General features: G+C 36.7%; 1 protein-coding gene across 3 annotated transcripts; it reads right to left on the minus strand.

Annotated features, from left to right (window-relative positions):
- Window positions 1-148: 148 nt before the first annotated feature.
- Window positions 149-26169, minus strand: MTIF2 (mitochondrial translational initiation factor 2). Of its 3 annotated transcripts, none has more exons than XM_090281303.1 (14): window positions 26088-26169; window positions 24129-24354; window positions 23405-23516; window positions 18676-18847; window positions 18073-18233; window positions 17084-17260; window positions 12298-12437; window positions 9889-10013; window positions 8582-8786; window positions 6189-6441; window positions 5404-5544; window positions 3151-3315; window positions 911-1051; window positions 149-366 (listed from the first exon to the last, which is right to left on the minus strand). In XM_090281303.1, the coding sequence occupies exons 2-14, from the start codon at window positions 24345-24347 to the stop codon at window positions 194-196; spliced, it is 2184 nt and encodes a 727-aa protein (XP_090137429.1). In that variant the 5' UTR covers window positions 24348-24354; window positions 26088-26169; the 3' UTR covers window positions 149-193. The 3 variants fall into 3 exon arrangements, with proteins under 3 accessions (XP_090137429.1, XP_090137428.1, XP_090137430.1); XM_090281302.1 differs by lacking the exon at window positions 26088-26169 and adding an exon at window positions 25607-25668; XM_090281304.1 differs by lacking the exon at window positions 26088-26169 and adding an exon at window positions 25631-25655.

The following is a 26169-nucleotide window of genomic DNA, read 5'->3' on the forward strand; positions in this document are numbered from 1 at the left end:
TAACACCAGCATTTCTAGTTGGAGGCATCTTTAAATATTTAGTTTTCCTGTTTTGACAGTTACTCATGTTACTGCTTGATAGAATTACTTCGGCATTTACTGACCAGTAAGGGGTGAATTTTTACCTTCAATAAAGCAAACTAGTTGCTTGATAGTAAAGCAAGATTATTTAATCTTTTATATTTTTAATATTTTAAAATCCTGGATCCCAGGAGGTCTTGGCTAGAACTTCCTTTTCTTCATAACAAACAATTTCATCTCCCACTTTAAATTCTATCTTTTCTTCATCAAAAGAGAGACCACAATCCATTCCTGTTTTGACGACTGAAATGTCATCTTTATGGTGTTTCAGCGAGGTTAATGAGCCTTAAAAAAAAAAAAAGAAAACATATATTCAAATAATCACTTAACTAAGTACTATGTAGTTTGGTGTTAAGGAAAATTGCTAGAATTAAAAGTTTAATGGTCTTGTCATGTTAAATAATAGGACTAAATACCAGAGAAAAATAAAGGTTTGATTTGTAGTGAAAGATACTAAATTTCCCATTTTAAAGACAGGCTAACTGCAGAGGATGGGACTGTATGTACTCAGGACTTGAATAAGATAAACCAGGATAAAAGACATTGCAGGCAAAAAGTCAAGAAAGGATTGAAGCAAGCAAGTATGATACAAAGTGGAGGAGACATGACCGAAAAGGCAGTCTGAGAAGTTTAGAAAATCAGACTAAGGAACTAACAATCTTGGAGGAAGTATCAGAGCTAGTGAGGGAACCCAGCAACTGGAGACCGGTTACCAGCAAGGAGTGGCTTGAGCTAGGATTATAGGAGTGAAAGAACAGATTTCATATGGTTAACTGTCAGGTTTAGGTGACTAGATACGATACCACAGAAATATTTTGATGTTGCTTACCCTTCCAAATAACATGTCTGTTACGGATTAACTTAAATTTTTTTTGTTTTTCAAAATGTCCCTTTTGGACTCTGCAGCCAGCCACAGGAACTTTTTTCTTCCCTTGTGTTATGGAGAAGGTAGCTATTATAGAAGCCTCACCTTTAAGAAGAAGAGAACATTGAATACAGAAAAGATTCTGAAAAATACATAATTTCTGACATTTTGCAAGGAAAGAATTAAAGGTGTGAGAAAAATACAAACTCATGCATAGAAGTCCTGATTTTCTTTGACTCCACCAACTTTATATTCCTGACCAATATTAGAAATAAAAACAAAATTCTTGAATATTAGAAAATCACAAAAATACATATGCTTACCAAAAGAGTGAAAGAAAAATGAAACTCAATTTTTTGACTGAGTAAAATGCACTTGAAGATGATGATTGTTAATAAGATTAAGCAAAAGAGAAAAAACTCAAGGACTGGGACCACAGTGTGTTGACTGCTGGGGGGGAGGGGGATGGAAGGAGGTGGAGGAGGGTATTTAAAAAAAGGAAAAAAATAAAAACAAAAGATTAGCACAATTCCTGTCTGCTCAATGGAAACCTAGTTTTCAAACTGTCCCTCATTATTTCTAGTCTAGATCATCTGTTATTACCTGATACTTGCTTTTACTTTTTTTTATTGTATTTTTTTTCCATTACCATTTAGTCCCCTTATGCCCCCCTCCCCGATTTATTTTTAATCTTACCACTGGTAATTTATACCCACTTAAGAGTGCTAATTCTGTGACTCAGTTTAACTTTTTCACTAAAAATTAAAAAATTCCGATAATGACATGGTACCATACACTATAAAGTACCAATTTCCCAGGGTTTGACTGGTACTTGCTTACTCATAGAAAAACTCAATTTTACAAATTGCTCTTAGCTCAAGAACATACAACCCCCTGCATGATCATGTTAAGCAGGTCAGAGAAGCTTAAAATAAATCTGTACTGTAGACCAAAAATGCAAATACTGAATCTCATTGAGGAAATACCAGCCAAATCCAAATTAAAGAACATTCTATAAAGTCAGTGGTCTCTACACTTCAAAAATGTCTTGATGAAAAAAGATTGAAAAATTAAATGTAACCTATAATCCTGGACTAAGAGAAAAATATGTACCTATAAAGTATTGGGGCAATAGACAAAATTTGGACATGGGCCATGGTTTAGATAATAGTACTAATGTTAAATTTTCTGAGTTTGATATTTGTCCTATGATTTTATAAGAAATCATCCTTGTGCTTAGAAAATGCAAGTATTTAGTGGCAAATGAACAATATCTCAAATTTACTTTCAAATGATATAGAAAAAGAAATCGAGGGGGCAGGGAATAGAGCAAACGGGGCAAAATGTAAATAACTCGTAAATTGGGTTAAGGGCATATGGGAGGGAGTTCCTTATACTTTTCTTGTAATTTTTCTGGATATTTAAAACTATCATCAAAATAAAAAATTAAGCCCTGGCTGGTATGGCTCAGTGGACTGAGAGCCGGCCTGCAAACTGAAAGGCTGCCGCTGGTTCAATTCCCAGTCAGAGCACAGGCCTGGGTTGTATACCAGGTCCCACTTTGCGGGGGCATGCTAGAGGCAACTAATGGATGTTTCTCTCACACATCAGAGTTTCTCTCCTTTTTCTCCCTTCCCCTCTCTGTTTCTAAAAATTAAGTAAAAATCTTTTGGAAAAATTAAAAATTAAAAAAAATTAAAAATTAACCAAAAAATCTGTATATGGCAAGGTAAAAGAACACATAAAATGAGCAAGTTGTCGTATATTTAGCCTAAAATCTGCCCAAGGGATATGCTAGAAAGACTTTTTAAATATTTACCTTTTAAATATAAAGTAAATTTTCTTCTTGTGATCGATTTCTCTGCCAGCTCCAGGACAAAATCAATGGCACCTTCCATGACATATTAATACTCTTCATGCCTCTCACCCTAGTCTAATTTGTATTATAATTAGTTGTTCATGTCTAAACTTAAGGGTAAGTTCTTACTGCCTTAGTTGTCTTGTATCCTCAGGGCCTAAGTGTTTATAATATATATGGAGTTACATTGAAATTCTTATGTGCACCAGTCATTTTTTCTAGAACACAGGATATGTATTGGAACAGAGAATGCATTTCAACAGTAAAATACATTTCCCCAAAGTTGCTTTCAAGTGTCATTTACAGCATCTGAGATAGGAATGTTTAACTGCCAGTGAATACTCACCTATTGTGTGCTCTTCTACCATGCAGGGCAGCCTGCTGCTCAGTTCCTCCTGCAAATCTTCAACAAGACGGTAAATGATTTGGTGAAGTTTAATTTTTACTCCTTTCTTTGCAGCTGACTGCTGGATAACATTGCCTGCATTCACATTGAAGCCATATATAACACCTGGCAATCAGAAATACAGTCAATAAAGTAGCGCAAACATTGTACTAAAGTTTGCCTTTCAAACAGAAACTCAAATCTAAATTGTTTTATTGTACATAAAAGCAAGTTAGGGAGATGAGAAAGCCTATAATGTTTTTTCTCATAAAAACTAGTAAATTTTCAAATTAACGGATTTTATAAATTTTAATGTGGCTTGTTTAACGAAGAACATTTCTTATGATTTTAAAATCTTCATTTAAGGAACATTATTTCAAGTACCCATAATGTGTGAGGCAGTATGCTAAACAAAACTTTGATTTTATACCAGAGATATAAGAAAAAAATTATTAGGGCTTAAGTATTATTATGTTATTTTAATAATTTATTATTATAGTCTTATTGTCTATAAGTTTTGTGGTTTATTCTTAGGTATTCAGCTGCTCAAATATTCTTTCTTAATTGGTAAAGTTCAAGAGCTTTTTATGAAATGAGCCCTGATTGGTGTGACTCAACTGGTTGGGCATCATCCTGCAAAGCAAAAGGTCACCGGTTTGATTTTTGGTCAGGGCACATGCCTGGGTTGTGGGGTTAGTCCCTGGTCAGGCATGTACAGGGGCAGTTGATTGATGTTTCTCTCCCTCCCTTCCCCCCTCTCTAAAAAATAAATTAATTAAATATTTTTTTAAAAAATGAAAAGTTCTATGAAACTGAGCATTTTGTTTCATTTTTAAAAGATTTTATTTATTTTTTAGAGAGAGGGGAAGGGAGAGAAAGGGAGAGAATCATCAATGTGAGAAAGAAACGTCAATTGGTTGCCTTTCGGACATGTCCAATAGGTGACTGAACCCACAGCCCAGGGATGTGCCTGGACCAGATATCAAACCAGTGACCTTTTGCTTGCAGGACAATGCCCAACCAACTGAGCCACACTGCTCAGGGTGAAGCTGAGCATTTTGCCAAAGAACAAATAAAGTATTTAACAGCAAATACCTTTGGTAAAAAACAAAAAAAACAAAACACTCTAAACTTAAACAAGTGAAACAAAGCTATTGCACACAGTTAAGGGGAAAACAACCACCTTGAAAGTCTTATCATTAGAGAAGTCAATATAGTACAGTGCTAGGCCAGCGATTTTCAACATTTTTCATCTCATGGCACATACCTCATATAAACTAATTACTAAAATTCTGCAGCACACCAAAAAATACATTCTTTTGCTGATTGCACAAAAAAATAGGTATAATTTTGATTCATTCACAACAGATGGCTATTGTGTTGTCAGTTGTCATTTTTTTACTTGACTATCTAAGGGAAAAAGAGGTCAGTGTCCCTGACTAAATAGTCAGGTATTGCACGTTTTAAAAATTCTTGCAGCACACCAGTTGAAAATCACTGTGCTAGGCCAATTGGTGCCCATAAAAATATTTTGAGTTAACTAGCATTACTGAAAATACCTTTTTAGTAGTAGAGGTAACATCTAATTCTAATCAAATGGAGTAGCTCCTTCCTAAATGACTCATTAATCACTCAATAGTATTGGTGCTTTGCTAAGTGAGAGACCTAATTAAAGAGACGGTCATGAGTCCCCTTTTTGCGTATCATAAGTTTGAGTAATAAACAGTTCCTTTGCCTTCTAGGCATTTAAAGCTAACAAAAACTTCTTATCTAAGAAAGGTGATCTGTCAAATTATCAATGAAGAAAAACAGGTAGCCAAATGTAAAAGATGAAGCAAAGTGCTGAATAGGCTGATTACAGTGTTGGGAGCATTCAAAAATCTACAAGAAAGACACAGAACCAAACTTGGATTGGGTGGGGAACCGGGAGGAGTGAGGAGATGGGCAGTAATGGTACTTTCAAAAAAAAAAAAAAAAATCAAGAAACACTACTGGGGTTTGAACTAGTTCCCCATGCAGTACAGCGTAGTGGAGCTACAGCTAAAATACTGCACATCCCATCCGCCCTCAACCAGCAGCAGGGGACTCAACTACAGCAGGAAGGGTGATGCTGAAAGGTGAATGTCAGGTGTGACTAGCCAAGCAACCAAACGCAGGCGCAAATGGCTCAGTGTATTCCAGGAAACAAAGTTAAACAGGAAATGGAATCCTTACCCTGAAATGTTTCCGCAAGGTTAACATCATTTTCACTAATATCACCCACACCAAAATGTACCAAGTCAAGTTCACACTCATGTGAAGCATCGTAGGAATCTATAATGTTCAAAATGGCCTCAACGGAACCATCAACATCACCTAAATGGAGCAACAGTTTAAAATTATTGGTGTTAAAGTTAGGCATTAACAGACACAAAAATGATGATAATCTATTCAAAACCCTAATAGGAATGGCACTTACCACTAAACCCACTTTTATTTAGGTTTAGCATTATAAATATCTACTTAATAAAGCACAATGAACCAATGCACATTTACAACAAAATCAGCAAGAAAAATGTTTACTAAGAAAATCTCCTCCAAGGAAAGAGGCAAAAAGGGTGAAAGAGGTCAAAAGGTAAAAACTTCCAGTTATAAATAAGTCATGGTGATGTAATGTGCAGCATGGTGACTACAGTTAATAAAACGGTACTGCATATTTGAAAGCTGCTAAGAGAGTAGATCTTAAAAGTTTTCATCCCAAGAAAAAATTTTTGTAAATATGTATGTTGATCGATGTTAACTAGACTTATTGCAGTGAACATTTCACCATATATACAAAAATCGAATCATTATGTTGTATAACTGAAACTAATATAACATGTCAATTATACCTCAATAAAAATGTCTTCCTCAAAATACTGAGATACTTTTGGTTTAAATTTAACAGCCCAAATTAATTGTGAAAATGAAGAAATACATATATTCCAAAAATGAGTTAAGTAAAATATTTAAAAAGTCACCTTTAATAATTATAGGAAGTGCATTTGAATCTCCTTCTACTTTCTCCTTTGGCCTTAAGAACTTTTGTTCTTTTTTTTCTTGGTACTTTATAAATGATCTCGCCTTCCAATGCAAAGTGCCGTACTTTTCACGGGCTTTCCGATGTGCTTCTTGGTGTTCCTTTCGCTTTTCTTCTATTATTTTTAGATCCTCTTTATTTTTCTCCTCTTCCTGCTCATATTTCCTCCACTCAACAACTTCACGTGCCCTTGACTTTACAGGGGGAAAATAATAGGCATTATTTAACTGAATAGAAACCAGTAGCTGCTGGCTTAAAAGCTTTGTGTTTTCCCTCCACTATGAAGTTAGCTTAACTCATATGAAACCATTAATTTTTTTTCTTTTTTTTTTTAATGTGTTTTATTGATTATAATATTACATTTGTGCCAATTTCCCTTCCCTCTGCTCCCCTCCACCTGGTGGCCCCCCTCCCTCCAGTTGTCCCCCCCTTTTAGATCATGTCCATTAGTTGTGCATACAGTTCTTCTCAACCTCTCTCTGTCTATTCCATTCCCTCCTACCATGATCCTTAATGCCTATATCATCTCCCTCCCTCTCCCCATTCCCCCTCCCTGTTGACCTCCCCCCAATATGTTCCCCGTACCTATAGTTCTTTTTCCACTCTCGTTACCTGTTTAGTTTGCCTTTGTTTCAATTCCCTAGCTTCTGTTGTTTCTTGTGATGCAGTTTTCATTTTAGATTTCATTGTCTTGATCCTCCTTTTTCTAAACCAGTCCCTTTAACATCTCATATAACAGTGGTTTGGATCTAATGAACTCTTTCAGTTTTATTTTGTCCTGGAAACACTTTCTCTGTCCTTCTATTCTGAATGACAATTTCGCTGGATAGAGTATTCGTGGTTGTAGGTTTTGGATTTTCATTACTTTGAATATTTCTTGCCAGTCCCTTCTTGCCTGCAGGGTCTCCCTTGAGAAGTCAGCTGATAGTCTAATTGGGACCCCTTTGTACATAATTCTTTTCTTCTCTCTTGCTGCTTTTAAGATTCTCTCTTTATCTTTAATTTTTGACATTTTGATTATAATGTGTCTTGGAGTGGTTCTCCCTGGGTCCAGTTTTTTTGGAACTCTCTGTGCTTCCTGGACCTGTAAGTCTATTTCCTTCCCCAAGTCTGGGAAGTTCTCCTTTATTATATTTTCACTCAATTTTTCAAGTTCTAGTTCATCTTCCTCGCTCTCTGGCAAACCAATGATTCTTATGTTGGGCCTTTTATAGCTGTCCCAGAGGTTTCTGATCCTCTCATCGTTGCTTCCCATTTCCTCTCCCTGCATTGGTTGACTGCTTGTTCCTTCTCCATATTCCAGTTTGTTGAAATGAACTCTGGATTTTTTTTCCTCACCATCTGTCTCATATGTGGTTTTGTTCCTTTCGTTATGAGTGTTTTTCGCTTCTTTCTCATCTTTTTCCAGATCTTTTGTGAATTCTGTAAGCCACCTGATAACAATGGCCCAGAACTGAGCATCTGACAGGTTTCTTATCTGTTCATCTGTCAGGTTCTCCATCTGTTGCCTGGTGAGCTGTGCCACCGGGATTTCTATAGTTGTCTGCCTCATTTTGACAGATGCGTTTTGTTTTCTTGGGCCGGCTGTAGGGGGCAGTGCCTGTGTACTCGTAATGACCCAGCGACCAGCGCCGTTCGGCAGCCTTTCTTGCTGTGCCGTGGTGCTTTGTCGTCACAATCCAGCGACCGGTGCCTGTCCACGACCTATTTCGCAGCCCTGTGGCGCTTTCTTTGGGGGCGGGGGTCCAAGATGGATTCACACAGTTATTCCGCTAGGAGACCGGGATCCGTCCTCCCGCCCCCCCTGGGCCTCATTGTTCAAGGCGATGTGGTGGCTGCTTTCCCCAGCGTTGGGGTCGCGAGCTGCCGGGGGTTCGACTGCAGCCGGGGTTGTTCTCCCCGCCGCTGTCCCAGGTGGGACCGCAAACAGCACCGCCCCCTTTCGCTCCCCTTACCTGCCCAAAGGGCGCCGCTGGTTTATAACTTCATATGTTGGGCTTCCGTGTAGTTTTATTTTCTGGAATTTCTAGTTATCCTTTGTTTTGAAGTAGTTGTATTCCTCTCTAGTTGTAGAGGGAGACCTAGCGCGTCCGTCTAAGCCTCCATCTTGGCCGGAAGTCGAAACCATTAATTTTATAAGTATCAAAAAATTTATAAAGCTTTAATTTGGAGACTTTGTGTATAATTGAAATTATTTAACTTAAAGATCCTATCTCAAATTTATAGTCTAGAATTTCTAATATTAGTTAATAATAAGTTTCCAGTACCTTGGTATAACATCACAGATTGATACTTAAAATCATATCTAATATATAGAAATTAAGGTTGATATACCTCAGATTCTACTTCAAGAATTTCATCCCCTGCAGAAGGGAGGTCTCTCCAGCCTATAATTCCCACTGGCATGCTGGGACAGGCCTCATTAATTGTTCTTCCATTTTCATCAAACATTAAGCGCACTTTTGCCCAACTCTTTCCAGCCACCAGAATCGAGCCTTTTCTTAAAGTTCCTCTTTGAATTATTGCTGTAGTAACGGGACTAAAATGAAAGTAAAGGTATTTTTCTTAATGCCATAATTAAAATGTAATTGTACTAATATATATAATATGCACACTTAGTGTTAATTTTACCACTTCTCAAGCTGTTTTTCGTACTATAAAAACATTTATTTACAATTGTGGAAAGGTGGGAGCAGCCCAAATGTCCATCAATGGAAAAACGGATAAAGAAAATGCAGTATATAAATTCAATGGAGTATTATGCAACCTTAAAAAAGGAAATCCTGTTACATGCTAGAACATAGATGAACCTCAGGGTTATTTATTCTAAGTGAAATAAGCAAGTCAAAAAGGACAAAGACTGTATGATTCCACTCATAGGAAGTATCTAAAGTAGTTAAAATTATAGAACAGAAAATGGAAAGGTGGCTGCCACGGCCTGGAGGAAAGGGAAGGAAAATTAGTGTTTCACGGATATAGTTTCAGTTTTGCGAGATGAAAAAATTCTACTCTAATGCACAACAATGTGAATATACTTAATACTACTGAACTATACACTTAAAAATGGTTAAGATGTTAAGTTTAATGTTATGTATCTTTACCACAATAAAAAATATTTCTTATAAAGTTATGGTAGTGAAAGATGCATATAGCTGAGTGTTCTGACAGAATCCTAATCTCCTTTCTTCATTTTGTTAAGCAGTGAGAAGACTTCTTTTGCTCACGGGGAGGGAAATTAAAAGATGAGAACACCATTCCAAAGACCTTCCCAAATCTTATATTAATAGGTAACGACATAAAGAATTTAGAAACCCTAAAAGGTAACAACTACTATTTCATTCCAATTTCTGTTAGGCCTTATCAGTTCAGTTCAGTGAGTGGAGGAAAAAAAAATCAAACAAATTAAATGCTTAAGTCATCTAAATATGACTACTACATGTATACAGACAGTTATAATGGCCTAATAATAACTGTATTTTTGTGTTTTGTGTGCTAGTGCAATAAAATACTTTCAAAAATGCTTTGAAAATATTGTTTATGTACTAACCATAACATGCAATAAAAATAACACATTATTGTATGATTACTTCACAAAAACAATGGAACAAAATTATTTAAAAGGAAGCCTTTAATAGTCTTACCCTCTTCCTTTGTCTGTGAAAGATTCTATTACTGTTCCTTCCACTGGACCACTGGGGTCTGCTTTCAGTTCTAACATTTCTGCAAGAGTAATTGTTGCCTCTGCCAAAGCCATCAAATTGTCACCCTTTAACAACAACAAAAAAATTGTTAATATACATTAATATTATCTGTAAATACCAGGTCAGAAAGCCAAATAATTGTTCACAATTACACTACATTCTCTCTCTCTCTTAAGCCAAAGGAGACTCTATTTCTAAATCTTTCCACTTCGAAAAAATATTTCCATTTCTCTATTCCTATCAGTGAACTTAGTGGAGTATTAGTTGATGAATTTATAGTTCTTTTTTAAACTTTTTCCCTTTATTTTCACTGTTGACACTAACATATATTTTTCTCTTTAAGCATTAAAAGCATGAATTATGCATTTGGAAGAAAGAAAGGAAGGAGGGAAGGTAGTAAGGAAAAGAGTGGGTGGGATAAACAAGAATACCTGATCCAGGGACAGATCTTGCAAGGAACAGTGGCTATTTTTTTTTAAGGATGGCCATAAGTAGTACCTGTTAATACTTTCTTAAACAATGCTGCATTCATTCCCCTCCAGCTGTCTCTATAATTGTGTTTTCTTCCTCTCACTTTCTTTACAATGGTACTTTACATTGAGGTTCTATCCAATGTGATAGGCTTTCATATCTGTATTTTCATTTGATCCATTGTTAACTACCCAGCTATGCAAACCTGAAAAATCACTTCACCTCCCTGGATCTCCTTTCCTCACCTATAAAACAAAGGACTAGATTGCATGATTCTCTTACCTTTCATCATCTATGTTTACTATGCTTTCTAGGGCTCCAAGATCACACAGCTGATTAACTGGTGATCGAACTGGGACTGATGGGCAAGGGATTTTTTCATTCTCCATGTCAGCTAAGAGACTGCCCAGTTTTATAAAATATAAAACAGAGACACCTGTAAACAGAATACTTTTCTTACCCATCTACAACACTTATTCCTAGTATTTATTCCAATTTAGAAAATGCTGCTCTGGAAAGCAGTGCTGGGATTGTTTCTTTGCATAATGTAGACCTCTGTATCTACCATGCAAAAGAAGCCTCATCTTCCTTCCCTGCCCCTCTCTCCCAACTCCCTGAACTCCACAGAAACCATCTCTGCCATGTCTCCAGATTTGCCTAAGCAGCTTTACATCTATCTACTCATCTTATGGTATCTGGGCAAAAACTGTAGCCATGTCTTCAAACATTTTAATCTTGCCATCTGGCTTTCAGAGTGCAATAGTAATCGAGGTATAGTGGAAAGATAACAAAGGCAGGTGGCATTTTATGAGGTTAAGAGAAGAGGAGGCATGGTTTTACTATTAAAGGAGGCATAATTTCTTTTTTTTTAAATATGTATTTATCTTTAGAGAGATGGGAAGGGAAGGAGAAAGGGAGGGAGAGAAACATCAATTGGTTGACTCTCACATGCCCCAACTGGGGTCCTGGCCAGCAACCCAGGCATGTGCCCTGACAGGGAACTGAACTAGCAACCTTTCAGTTCGTAGAATAACACCCGACCCACTGAGTCACACCAGTCAGGGCGAGGAGGCATAATTTCTAAGCATCTTGTAGGAAACAAAATTAGGAAAAGTAAATATAAGATGAAAATTAACTGAAAGAATGTGGCAAAATATAGTACCATCCCTCAGTGAATGATCTCAGGGGGAAAAATGGCTGTATTATGAGTAAACTATGGAATATAAGAATGAACAAAAAAGGAAATTGTTACTTAGCAGCAACCTGCATAGGGTAAGAGAATTGGAAAATGCTGTCACAAAGTGGTTAGTGAGCTTCCTTGGTGTTTTTCAACCAGAAAACAGTAATTTACCAATGTAAGAGAATAGAATTCATCATAAATAACATTATAAAACTTGCAGCAATTTAATTCATAGAAATACTAAGTCAATCACTTACAAACTTGAACCCAAATGTTTAATCTTTATATTAATGAAATTTTTGTTTAAATCTTTCTTAAATGCCCTAAGACCTTTTTAGTTTTTCACTATAAAGCAAGTACTTTTTATTATCAACTGAATTTCATTTCTGTTTAAAACAGACTCTAGCCAACTAATACCCTAACCCTACATCATTCATCATTTATTCTCCTCATTCTAATTTTCTCATAGTAAGAAAAACATGAGGTTTAGACCCGATTATCCATTGATCAGCTATGTTATCCTGGATTGGGGACTGATCTTTCTGAGTCTAACTTCTAATCTGGCAAACAAGAATGATACCAGCTTTGCCTGGTACCCAGAGAATTTTTAAAGAACAACAGAAATTATGTATGTCAAAATGTTCTTTAGGTATAACGCACTTTGCATTCCCGTCTGAACATATTATCTATGCAGTTACCGTAAGTGCAGAGACATGCACTGCTTGTACGTCACCTCCATAATCTTCACACACCACATCATAAGCTAGCAGTTCTTTTTTAACTTTTTCAGGATCAGCCTCAGCTTTGTCACATTTGTTTATGGCAAGAACAATAGGTACTGAAAGAGACAAAGTTAAGAAGAGTTTAAATGATGACATCCTCAATTCTAGGTATTCACAATGAAGATACCAACCTTTTCTGGCTTTCTCTTTATTCAGTGGAGGTACTCATCTAACAAAAGACCTAAAAAGACCCACTTTAGACCCACTCTACCCTGCTTTCTACATTTAAAGGATTCCAGATGTGAAATGTCAAAACTGTAATTATAAGCAGATTCCAGATTAAGAGTAGACACATAAGATGATTTCAAACAAAACAAAACAAAGAAAACAAAAAGATACGTTGGGTAGAGAAAGGCCTATCCTTACATCTGAAAGCAAAATCAGCAACTATACTGGAGATATTCTCCAGAAAAAAAACCAAGAGAAGATTCTAATTCAATTCTAATGAAACTAGATGATTTGCCTCTTCTTTCCAGGAGAAATCAACTCATTGCTAAAACCTAACGTTTTTTCCTGGGGTGAAATTAAGTATCATTACTATAAACTTTCCTTTAGGATTCATAGCAACTCTTTATTCATACATTTAGCTCAATAAATGTTTTCTTAATGAATGAACCAAATAATCTTATAATCTGCTTCTCTTTACTCAATATACCCTTTCAAACTTCTAGGAGATAATTCTCTGGTTGGGTTTCACTAACTCTACAATTTTCTCAGGTATCAAAGGAACAGAAATTGAAAAGAGACACACAAAGAAAGCTATGCAACCCACAAGCTACTACTATGAAAAAGTACATCCCATATTGATGAGCTGGAACTTAACGGGGATGAAGAGAACGGGTATACAAAGCACAATAGAGATCTTCTGGTCAAGATGGCGGCAGAGATAAACACAGCTTGCCTCCTCACACAGCCACATCAAAATTACAACTAAACTACAGAACATCCAACACTCAGACCCATCAGAAATTGAGCTGAATGGAATCTGACAACTATGGAATTAAAGAAACCACATCCAACCATACTGGTAGGAGGGGTGGAGACGTAGAATGGGGTCATCTGATATCCATGTGTAGTGGATAAAAATTCGGGAGGGATATCTCAGGAGGGAGGAGTCCCAGTCCCTCACCAGGCATCCCAGCCTAGGGTTCCAGTGCCAGGAAAATGTGTCCCCATAACTTCTGGCTACAAAAACCAACAGGGAAACTGCTGGAGTCCCAAGCAGTTCCCCTTAAAGAACCCACACACAGACTTATTCAGACTCTCTCCCTCTGAGCTCAAGCACAGGGGGAGCAGCTTGAAAGGCACAAGGGGCATACAGGAAGGGATTGAAGTGTCTGGCATCAAGACAGGAACCAGGAGACAGCTTTCTCCCAGACAGAAAGGCGGGGAGCGACCATTGTCTCTTTTCTAAGCCCTCCCCCATAGGGCCATAGAGCTCGCAGGCAGATGCCATATCTGAGATTCCCACCCTGGAGATCCACTGAGACTCCATCCCACCCAACTTACAGGCTCACCCAAGCTGTTAATCATGATTTTTCCATATGAATGGCTGGTCTTGGCTCATGCTTCACAACTTCCAAAATCCTATCGAACAAGTAATAGCTGGCTTCACTCAGCCTCGGCCCCTGAACACCTCTTGTTAAGTGGTCCCAGGATGACACTAGCAGCAGCCAGCCTAGATTCACAGCTTGGCTTTGCCTGGGACTCTCCAAGCCCAGCAAAAGTAGCAGTCACTCAGATTGCTTAATTGCCCATGTGGAGTGACTCCAGGCAGAACACAGGTGTGGGCTGAACTTGGCCTGCACCACCAGGGAAACCCCAGAGCCTACACCCTCAATGGACAGCTACAGACCATGTCGAAGCACCATCATCCTGCACCTGCATGACTGATACTCCACGGAGGGTGGAGGTTGGTGGTCAGTGGTCACAGCCAGTCCTTGCAGCTGAGTGGCCTGTGTAAATCCCTCCCATTGACCTGCCAACAGCAATCAATTACAAGAGGAGGGTGTACTCAACCCACATGGAGGTGCACCTCAAGTACCCACCTTATGCCACTGGACCCTACAGGACACCTACTACCTTAGGCCACACTACCAAGACAGGGACTCATAGCAGCTCTACCTATTACACAGAAACAAACACAGGAGGCTGACAAAATGAGAAGACCAAGAAACATGGCCCAAATGAAAGAACAGATCAAAACTCCAGAAAAAGAACTAAACAAAATGGGGATAAGCAATCTATCAGATGTAGAGTTCAAAACACAGTTTATAAGGATGCTGAAGGAACTTAGTGAGGACCTCAACAGCATAAAAAAGATCCAGTCAGGAAAAAAAGGATACACTAATGGAAATAAAGAACAACTGACAGGGAAACAACAGTAGAGTGGATGAAATTGAGATTCAAATTAATGATTTGGAACATAAGAAAACAAAAAACCAATCAGAACAAGAAGAAAAAAGAATTTAAAAAAAATGAAGATAGTGTAAGCAGCCTCTGGAACAACTTATTTGCGTCATAGGAGTGCCAAAAGGAGAAGAGAAAGGGCAAGAAATTGGAAATCTATTTGAAAAAACAATGAAAGAAAACTTCCCTAACCTGGTGAAGGAGATAGATATGAAAGTACAGGAGGGACAGAGAGTCCCAAACAAGATGGATGAGAAGAGGCTCCCTCCACGACACATCATAATTAAAATTAAAGATACAGAGAGAATCTTTTTTTAAGTATATTTTATTGATTATGTTGTTACAATAGTTCCAACTTTTTTCCCCTTTGCTCTCCTCTGCCCAGTATCCTCCTTCCCCCAGCAATTTCACCCCCTTAGTACATGTCCATGGATCATGCATATAAGTTCTTTGGCTTCACCCTTTCTTATATTACTCTTTAAAAAAAAAAACTAATTAATTTATTTTTTATAACAATAAAAAAATAACAATTCCCCCTCTCAGACTTAAGACCCTTTATAACTTATAAAGGACAATGAGTGAAGGTCTCATGCTCCTCTAGCTTCTAGATACAGAGAGAATCTTAAAAGCAGGAAGAGAAAAACAGTTAGTAACCTACAGGGGAGTTCCCATAAGACAGTCAGCTGATTTCTCAAAATAAACTTTGCTGGCAAGAAGGGATTAGCAAGAAATATTCAAAGTTATGAAAAGCAGGGACCTACAGCCAAGATTGCTCTCCCCAGCAAAGGTATCATTTAGAATGGAAGGGCAGATAAAGAGCTTCCCACACAAGAGAAAAACTAAAGGAGTTCATCATCACCAAACCATTATTATATGAAATGTTACAAAGACATATTTAAGAAAAAGAGAAGATCAAAACTATGAACAATAAAATGGCAAAAAATACAAATCTATCAACAACTGAATGTAAAAACAAACTAATCAAACAAGAAGAACAGAGACAGAATTATTGATACGGAGAGCATTTTGATGGTTGCCAGATGGTGGGGTAGGATGTGGGGGAATGGGTGAAGAGTTGAGGGGATTAAGAAGTACAAATAAGTAGTTGCAGAATAGCCACATGGATGTAAAGTTCAGTACAGGAAACAGAATAACCAAAGAACCTACACGCATGACCCATGGACAAGAACAATGGTGGAGGGACTGCCTGAGAAAGTGGGGGTGCTGCATGGAGGGAGGCAAAGGGGGAAAAGTCAGGAAAACTGTAATAGCATAATCAATAAAATATAACTTAAAAAATTTAAAAAGAAAAATTGGGACAACTGTAATAGCATAATCAAAATATAATTTTTAAAAAGCATGATATATAGAATGTATCACATAGCTTAATAACTGCTCTGTTATGGGATCCCTGGAAAATTTATCATTCTTTTTGTTATATTCCCTAAAATCATTAAGAACATAGTCCATTCCACAAAGACAATTTTGAGAAATTAAAAAGGTAAGAGAATAATACTGAAAACTAGATCAGATTCCAGATGCAGACGTTGCAAATTAACTGTTATGAGGGGAGTTCCTGCCACTCTCTGGGTCTTAGTTTTCATGTTGTGAAATGAAAAAAATTGACTAAATCAGGGATTCTCAACCTTTCTCTTTCCTTAACAAAAAGCCTAGGGGGACGTGATGCATCCATCAGGTACATTTTCTCAAGAGAACAGCATTTTCACAGAGGGTACAGTGTCATATCAGAATAAAAATGAATGTGCCGAGTATGTGCCTGTGTTATAATTTTTAAATGGAGAAATAAGGGAGGAAATAGCCAAGTAATTTTTCAAAAGTTTCAATTTTATACCTTTGACCAAATAAGAATTTACTTAAAGCATATGAGAGCAGTTTCTCTTCAGAAAATAAGTCGAGATGATAAATGAACAAGGAATAACAGAATTAGAGTATCATTAAACTTTGCAACTTCTAATGAATTTAGGTAACAGGTACATAGGGGGTTTGGTATTCTCTTCTTACTTTTATGTCAACTTAAAATTTCCACAATAAAAAGTTATTTTAAGTTATTTGAGACTGTTACAGTGTCACACTATGCCAAGTAAATAGTACAGAAAGGAGTGCCCTTGTGACCTTAAGTCCCAAATTGAATCCTGCTACACTGTTCTTAGTAGTTACATCTGTGGGGAACAACAGATATAAAAAGCAGGTATAGTAATCCAGAGATCCCCACGTGCACTGCCCCAGAGCAGTGACCCCCCCACCTTGTAAGTCAGCCATAGCCACACAGTACCTTGAGCATCTTTGGCATGCTGAATAGATTCTACAGTTTGTTTCATTACTCCATCATCTGCAGCTACAACCAATATGACAATATCAGTGACCTGAGCGCCTCTGGCTCTCATTGCTGAAAAAGCAGCATGTCCTGGAGTATCAAGAAAGGTTATCTTTTCCCCAGAAGGCAGAGAGACTGTGGAAACAGAAATCCAAGAACACTAAGGACTCAAATGTGTATTTCCTTAATATGTAGGAATATATATGACATTATCAAACACAATTAATTTTTTAAAATAATTTTATTCCTCCCATTCATCATAATTAGAACAATATAGATCATAAATTCACAACAAAAAGTGATAACATACCAGTGAGACCTGTAGGGTTTTCTTTGCACATAATAATTTCAAACTAAAATTCTTCATATTTCTAGAATACAACTACTTTCATAAATGAACCAACTGATATCTATTCAGGAAAGAGAATACACTGACAGCTATATAGGCAGCCACCCTGCATTAGCAAACATCAGCTGCACAACCGCATTGAACAACAAAGGCAATTCAGTATACAACTGGTAGCTCAGGATTTGAGCACAAAAGCCTTGGGTTTAAATCCAGCTTTGCAACTTACTGTGTACCTTGACCAAGTAACTTAAACAAGTCTCAGCCTCCATACCTGTAAGTAGGAATATTAATACCTACCTAGTGGTAGCTATTATTTTTAATTATTATCAGCAACCTTATCACAACCTAGCATTGAAGAATTTAAGATCATTAAACCAAACTAAGAATGGGCTAGAACAAAAGGTAATATAATTTTCTTCTTATATAATATACAAAATAATCTTTATTAACCACCTGCTCTACATTTCATTAAATCAATGGCTTTAACCTTTAGCTTTCCCTTTAACTCTGAATTTGTATATTTCATACTATGACACTAGGTTTAAGAAAATAATATATGGAGTTCCCAAGCACATTGTAAGGTAATTTATGTTCATACCAAGAAAGGCACCAATGTGCTGAGTGATGCCTCCAGCTTCCATTGCTGCCACTTGAGTTTTTCGCAGTTTGTCAAGTAACGTTGTTTTCCCATGATCAACATGGCCCATTATTGTAACAACTGGGGACCTTGGGGTTAATAAAGCTGGATCGGCTTGGGGCCTACAGTTAACAACAAAGGAGTTTCATTTCTTAAACATCACAACAGTTTATAGCCAGTGAACTAATCTGCAGTTATCTCTGTGAACTACCATTAATGATAAAAACCAACCTTCAGCTTCGATTAGCCATCATATTTTCTTCCTCTATACATACAATGACTTATGACAAGATATGCAACTACCTATCTACAGTTGGCATCTTCATAACAACGAGCAGAACTGAATAAATTTGTTAAGTTCAGGATCAATATACATTCTTGGAAAACTAGGAAAAATAATCCTTAGAGTTTAATAATAACTGACACATACTGACGTTTTAAGCACTTCGAAGAAAAGTTTAACATCATTTTAACTGCAGAAGAAATTTTAAGGCAACTCTTTCCATTAAAAAGTGTGAATAAAACTATGTGGTCTCCTTCCCCCATTATATGGTTATGTTTTACCTTCTCACAGCATCTTTATTTTCTCTGACTTTGTCCTGTTTTAATTTGCTCCATTTTAACTTCATCCCTGCCTTCTTTATTACTTCTTTGATCCAGACTTCATCTAAATATGAGTCCACTTCTAGTGAATCTATGTTGATAGAAGTGTTCACTAAAGCTTCATATACATAATCTGGGTGGAATAAGATAAGAAAGTGACCTCTATTAATAAATATCCATATAAACAGTACACTCAATCAGAGGAATTATATAAGCTATCTATTTCTCTAATGTTAACAAATCACAAATAAGCTAAAAAGAAAATGATCTTTAAAATAGAATTCATTTATGTATATTGGAATTTCTGCATATTCATAAATATTTGGAATATTTATGTACTGTATATTGCATGTTATATATATTTAGTATTGAGTAGTTTATCATAGTCTAGTTCTTTGAAAATCTATAGTTACATATGTCATACATATACAAATGTATATATATGTACAGTTGGTTCTTGTTATTCACAGTAGTTATGTTCCATAAAACATTCACGAACACTGAATTAGCAAACACTAAACCATGGCTTTGAGGGGAAATACAGGGTTAAGTTCCTTTAGCCTCTACACACAAAATTTTCATCAGCTGATCAATACATACCTTGTTTTAAGTGTTTCTGTTTAAAGACACCTTATTTAATACACTATATTGCTGATTCATTAACCCTGAACTCACAGCCAACAGCACTATAACTAACCCCAGAACAAGGTTTATCCAAAAATGTATTTTCTCCGTACAGTACATTACAGCCTTCCTGTAGTTAGTAGCACTAAACAACACTTGAGCATTATGTTCAGGGGCCATTTTAAACAGCAAAATCACCAACAAAAAATATAAAAATGCAAAACACATGGCACTGAATAAACCATAAAAATGACACCTGTTTACAGTATGAGAGCTGAAACAAGAAGGCAGAGTGTTGTCTCACTGAACTGTAGCCAGGAATGTGTGATTGTGCAACTCAAAACTTTCACTCCTCCGCACATGTTGGGGAATGACTGCAGAAGCACTGGATCGATTTGGGGGCTGCAAATACATTTTAGAGAATGCGCCAATCCAGAGTCCCCAAATAATGATGATCGACTGTATATACATATGCACACATATGTGCAATATCTTAACATACACACACACACATAATTAATTTATGCTGATCTATTCAGGGTCCAAAAAGTCTTAAAATATATTAAAAATATTTACTTGTTCTTTTTCATTTTATTTAATGTGCTTTGTTTTAATTAGTCATATTTCCCTGTGGATGATAAATTAATGTATCTATTATGATAATGAAATAAGTATTTTATTTTTTCAGACTTTCAATCATCTTATAAATATATTTTGAAAGAAAGATATGAAATAAAAGCATCCTCAAGTAAGCAAAACATTACACTAAAAGAACATCCAATTCAGTAGTGTGCTGATAAATATTTACTCACAAGCCTCCCCAACGCCCCAAAAGAAATTCCTGTCCTGGACAGATAGCTCAGTTGGTTAGAGCATTGTCTGCATATGCCAAGGCTGTGGGTTCAATCTTCCATCAGAGCACATACAAGAATCAACCATGACTGGCGTGGTAAAGATACAATACAATATACAGATGATGTATTGTAGAATTGTATATCTGAAACCTATATAATTTTATTGAATTTTCAACTAAAAAACAAACAAAAAGAATCAACTAATGAATGCATAAATCAGTGGAACAACAAATCGATGTTTCTCTCTCCCTTCCTCTCTCTCTCAAATCAATAAATAAAATTTTAAAAAAATTTCCTGACTTACGGCATTTCCTAATTTCTATGGTGCAAATGCCATGTTAACTTCAAGTTACCAACATGAAGTTACTGACCCCAGAGATGGAAAGAGATGGGCAATAGCACACTACCATTTAGTATTATATTTCCAACATATAGGTGAAATAGGTGTGAGTAACCTCAAGAACATAGATAATGCAGTAAAAGAATTAGAGAGTAAAGAGTTCTGGTGAGTGTTTTTTACATTTGTTTATGATTTAATTTTTTTAAATGGTTGCATTTAACAACCAGCTCCCAAATCCTTTTAATTTAGTGACTGGCTCACAAAGTGGTGCAATCCGTGGCACCTCACTGATAACACTCCACAATGACACAAGAAAGTCTTCCCTATGTATCTCCCTACTACATCCTTTCCCAAGAAAACGCATTTTAAGAATGGTACAGTGCAAATTTCCTATATGGATACATTCTCAGGCAACAACAAAACTCTTCTAAAAAGAAAGATTATGATTATAATTCTGTTTCTAATAATACTAAAAATCCCTAATAATCTAATAACTATAGTTTTCCAATATGTTTTGCTAAACTTTTGAGAGGTAGCATAAACATAGGGATAACTTTTTTCTCTATATATCAAGAGCATGTAGTATTGACATATTACTTAACTTTGTCTAAGACTTAAATAAATATTTACATGTAGAAAGGTACCCAAAGCATTTCAACAATAAATACTATGTCACGTTATTTTAAGTGACACCAGGGAGGAAAAAAATGTACTCAGGCTGCTAATATAGTAGTTAAAAATATTCACCATATAAATACTATCTTTAATTCAAAAGATCAGAGAAGGAAAACTCTGATTCCAAAAAACCTCCGCTGCCTTGCGGCATACCTCTTCAGGGGAAAGGCTAAGGGAGTAAACCCCGACAGAAAATCCGGAGCCGGAGTCCCTAAGGCGGTTTGACGTTGTAGTCAACACCGGCAACTCCTGCGGCGCACCTGAAGCCAAGCTGTATCGACTCCGTCTTTCCCTTGGACCCTTCAGCTGCGAAGAGAGGGGGGGTCTGCTGCATGGGCAACAGCAGACCCTCCATATCACCCTGCCCAGGCTCTGTAGCTTCAGCTTCACTGGAGAGGATACTCCAGCGTCATCGAAAGATGTCGATTCAACACGGGAGGAGACAGATACCGTGTCACTCCCGAGTTGGACTGCACAGCCATTCTCAGCGGTGCAGATAGACTCTTAAGAAGCTACACCATCGTCTCTCGAGATGGACGGCTGCTGACGAATTCAAAAGAAATGTAATATAATACTACATAAGCTTCAAATAGATGTGAATATAATATTAAATAAGCTTCAAACAGACCAGTTTGGGTTTAGAGCACTCATCTGTGGAATTAAATTTATATTTTAATTATTCTATTTATTTAGTGATACAAAGGAATTATTATCATTATGGGTGTATGTGTGTAGTAATCTTTAAAAAAAGAATCCTCATCTTTTATCAATAGATACAGAAGTATTTATACATTAAATAATATGTTAATAATTGTTGCCACTGGCTTAAACACACATTATGCTTATTATTCCATTATTTCTGCTTTTGTATAGGTATGAAAATTGCCAAAAATGAAATTTTAAAATTAAATTTATTATTATTCATAAAATCATATCAATACAGTTTTCCATGAAAATATTCTGAATGATATGACCATATCCATTTATTCTCTTAATGTTTTCTGGTTATCAAATGATTACAAAATGCAACTGCTGGACTATAAAAACAGCGGACAGTGTGCTGATTTTCTATTCTTTGTGGGGATGTACATGCACAAAGAATGGTAACACTTTCAGGCAGAACTCATTAAAATTCTAGTTCTGCTGTAGTTTACAAAATAACAATTCTTGAGAGATAATTTGGTCTGTGAATAAGAAGAGTACGGGCTCTGGAACCATGGTTCCCGGGTTCAAATCCTGGCTCTACCACATACTAGCTGTGAGATCTTGGGCAATTATTTACCTTCTCTATGCCTCAGTTCCTCAACCTATAAATGGGGATAATAATCATACCTACCTCTAGTGCACTGTGAGAATAACAGTTAATAAATATAAAGCATTGGTATATAGTAAGAGTTCAATAAATGAGTTATTAATTCTTTCTTTTTTTCCCAAAACTCTGATTCACTTGTTATTTTATTTTGCTACAATCATGAGCTAATTCTTGTTTACTGTTATTTAATTTTTAATTTTCTTTTTTTAATTAAATTTATACAGGTGATATTGGTTAATAAGAGCACATAGGTTTCAAGTGTACGTTTCTGTGATAAATGATCTGTACATTGCATTGTGTGCCCACTACCCAAAGTCAAATCATCTTCCATCAGTTTATAATGAAAACTCAAATTTCATTCCCACAATGCTAAATTGGTAATAAATACATCAATGGTGCAATGATGGAATTAAAAAATGACAAGGATGCTCTATATTTATAAATAAAAATAGTATTACTGAAAGTTGTAATTAATACTATGAATTTTTTCTGCTGGCACTACAGATACTGTCAAAATTAGTGAAAAAAAGAAATCATACACCACAGAAAAGCAAAAGGAAAGTAAATGAATATAAATATGGTCCCTGGGTCCAAAAACATTCTTTGGACTTAATCTGATAGCCCACAAAATTTCTGAGAAAGAAAGGTTAGTTCAGATAAGAAAATCATTTCCACTTTTATTAGAAGCAAAATCTTGGAGAACTATATTTGGCAAAGAGTCAAGAAACAAATTAGAGTTTGTGACCTAAAGTGAAAAACACTGGAATGACTTAACTTTCAAACTGCCAGTCTAATTTTCATCCTTGAATGCTTTAGTCTCATTGCAAATGAAACACCATATATTTCATGTTTCCATATTTCTTCTTATAAAAATATATGGCTCACCTATGTCCTTTTCCATTGCTCTGGCCAGCTCCTCAACAGTCATTCCAATCCATACCTCCACCTCCTTTTTAGATTTTGTTGAAGATAACTGAGATTTCCTTGACCTTTCTTCCTATTAAAAATTCAGAATGCATAGAGAAGAAAAAAATTTTAAGGGACAGTTTATATTTATTCTGGAATATCTACCACAGCTTCTATTTCTACCAATTAACACTCCTATAAGCAGTTAAATCTCAGACTAAAATTAAAAGTCCTACATTTTTAATTTACCATTATACACCAATTTCCAAGTACAGTATCTCGTCACTTACAGTGGGTATTACATTCCAGACACCTCCCCCACCCCCCCGCGAAGTAGGAACCTTACATTTATTCTACACTCTTAAACCTATGTAACTTTAACAACATACGTACACAGTACTGCAAAATCCCACAATATAGTGAAAAATCCACGATAAATAATTAAATACAATATTTTTTAAAATCCCGTGATACAGTGAGGCCACAATAAGTGAACTGCGAGGGACTACTGTAATCAAATTCATCAGCATTACCAAACAACTAATTAGAACTTTCTTCCTTCACGAAGATTTATTGCCTGGAGTATAGCATTATGGAATAAAGATTCTGTAAATGACAAAATATTCTAAATGAACTTCTACTCATGGCTCTAGGTAGTCATTTCAGACCAACTATTACAATAATGATAGAAACTTGTAACTACCTTCTTTGTCACTAGAAGCCTATATTGAGATAAAGCAGCCCCAAGGAGCATGTCTGTTTGCCAGGGCTGGGCATACTGCTGAGCTGTCCATGCCGGGTAAGCAGATGAAAATACACGCCTCCACTGTGCTAACGTTCTTCTTTGGCCTAGGCTATGCAGCTGTCTACAAAGAGTGTGAAATCGCAGCAAATTCTCCAACCTCAGCATCTTCTGGTTCATGTTTCTCCTAGAAAAAAAGTTTTAAATATTTTAGTTAATATTTAAATCAAGTTAGTGGATATTAATTGGATATCTACTAGACGCAAAGCAACATACTATAGTTACAGTGAATAAAACTGCATTCCTGCCCTGAGAGAGCTCATAGTCTAGCCAAAGTTGGGATTCCATACTAACTGCTCTCTAGACATTATGCATTATTATTGTTAATGTTCCAACAACGATAGAATGGAAATACAATAACAAACTTATAAAGGGCTCTTTTTCACTCTTGAAAAACATCAACCAAATCAAAAATAGAATTTTTCTAAAATGCAAATTTGAATTCATGAACTCTCTGCTAAACACCCACCAATGTCCCTCCATTAATTACCAGTTTAATGTACAACTTCAAAACATGTTATATAAGGATTCATTACCTGTCCACTGCTGACCTCACTTTTACTCTCTTAAAGAGTCCCCTCCCTCCTACCTCCCAGGCTTTTGTCATTCTTACCCACCTGTAATCTCCAAAGGTTTGTCATCTAATTTTGAACTTTTGCATAAGCCCCTTCTACTTAAAATTGTCTTTCAACACTCACCATTTCCCCCTCTTCCCCACCACCCAAAGATGCATTAGAAAGAAGGCACCCAATAAATATCTATTAAATAATGCCTTTTGAATATCATTCTTGGAATAAAAGAAGAGTTTATTGAGAGAACACTGCAACAGAACTCAATAGTATTGTTTAGGACTCAATCGAATAGTTCTTTTCCTCCAGGAGTCTTCTGTTTCTTCTGCGTCTAAAACTGCATTTCTACAGTTTTGCTTTTCAGTTTTTAAGGGCAGGAGCACGTAAAATAATGTAAGAATTATATGTTTTCTCCTCAGCAAACATTTCCTGAGCGCCAGCTCCCAGGGAGTGTGTTTGAGGTTTTTGATTCGAAGTACTTCCTTCAGAGTTCACTGTCTTTAAAGTGTTCCAGTATGATTCTCAGGCACATTAAACGCATTTAAACACTTCAAGAATGGCACCTTTTAAGAATCTTATTTAGGTACAAGTCCTGGACTAAGAAGTAAACAGTGCTCAGGAAGGACGGGATTTCTTAGGGGGGAAAAATAATTTTAATGAGTCTTAAGCCAGATTTGACAAGAACACACATCAATGGAGGAGGAAAGGCCCTACATGGAGATTAGCCAAAGCACAGATATGTAATTAACGCCAGAATTAGAAAAATATAGAGGGCAATAATCCAAATATCAAAACTGGAAGGCATCTTACTTGCTACTAACTCCAATGTCATACCGCTAGTTAATGGCAGTCAGGACTAGAACTCAGGCTTTCGACTCCCAATTCGGTGTTCTCTCGGCGCGAGGACATTCACGGAATCTGAAGGTTGTTGGAAATACGTAGGTGCACTGGTAGAAACGCGTGATTGTTAACAGTTGGAAGACTTGGAACTTATCTTAAAGATAAAAAAAAAAAAAAAGTGTCACTGTAGAAAAAGTACGGATGTAGGGTGGCTTCGCCTGGAACCCGAACCCAGGAAGTCTTGGGCACAGGGAGGCAGGGACTGGGGGCCGCACCTGTCGCAGAGCTTCTGGTTGTATACGGCTTTGATAAGCTTATAGAAGGGTCACGCAGGGAGTAAATGCATCATGGAAAAGCTCCGAAGGCGCAATGTTTATGATTTGTGCCACTGACACTTAGGGCCAAACAATATACGCCACCCGGGACGACCCGGCTGAGGGACCCTACTCACTTAACTCCTAAAAATAGCCCGGACTGTCAGGATTCTGAGACTGGGCGGAGATCACCTTCCGGACCGGAGAGGACTGACTGTC

This window comes from Furipterus horrens, unplaced genomic scaffold, assembly GCF_987537825.1.
Source record: "Furipterus horrens unplaced genomic scaffold, mFurHor1.1.pri manual_scaffold_6, whole genome shotgun sequence".
NCBI lineage: Eukaryota > Metazoa > Chordata > Mammalia > Chiroptera > Furipteridae > Furipterus > Furipterus horrens.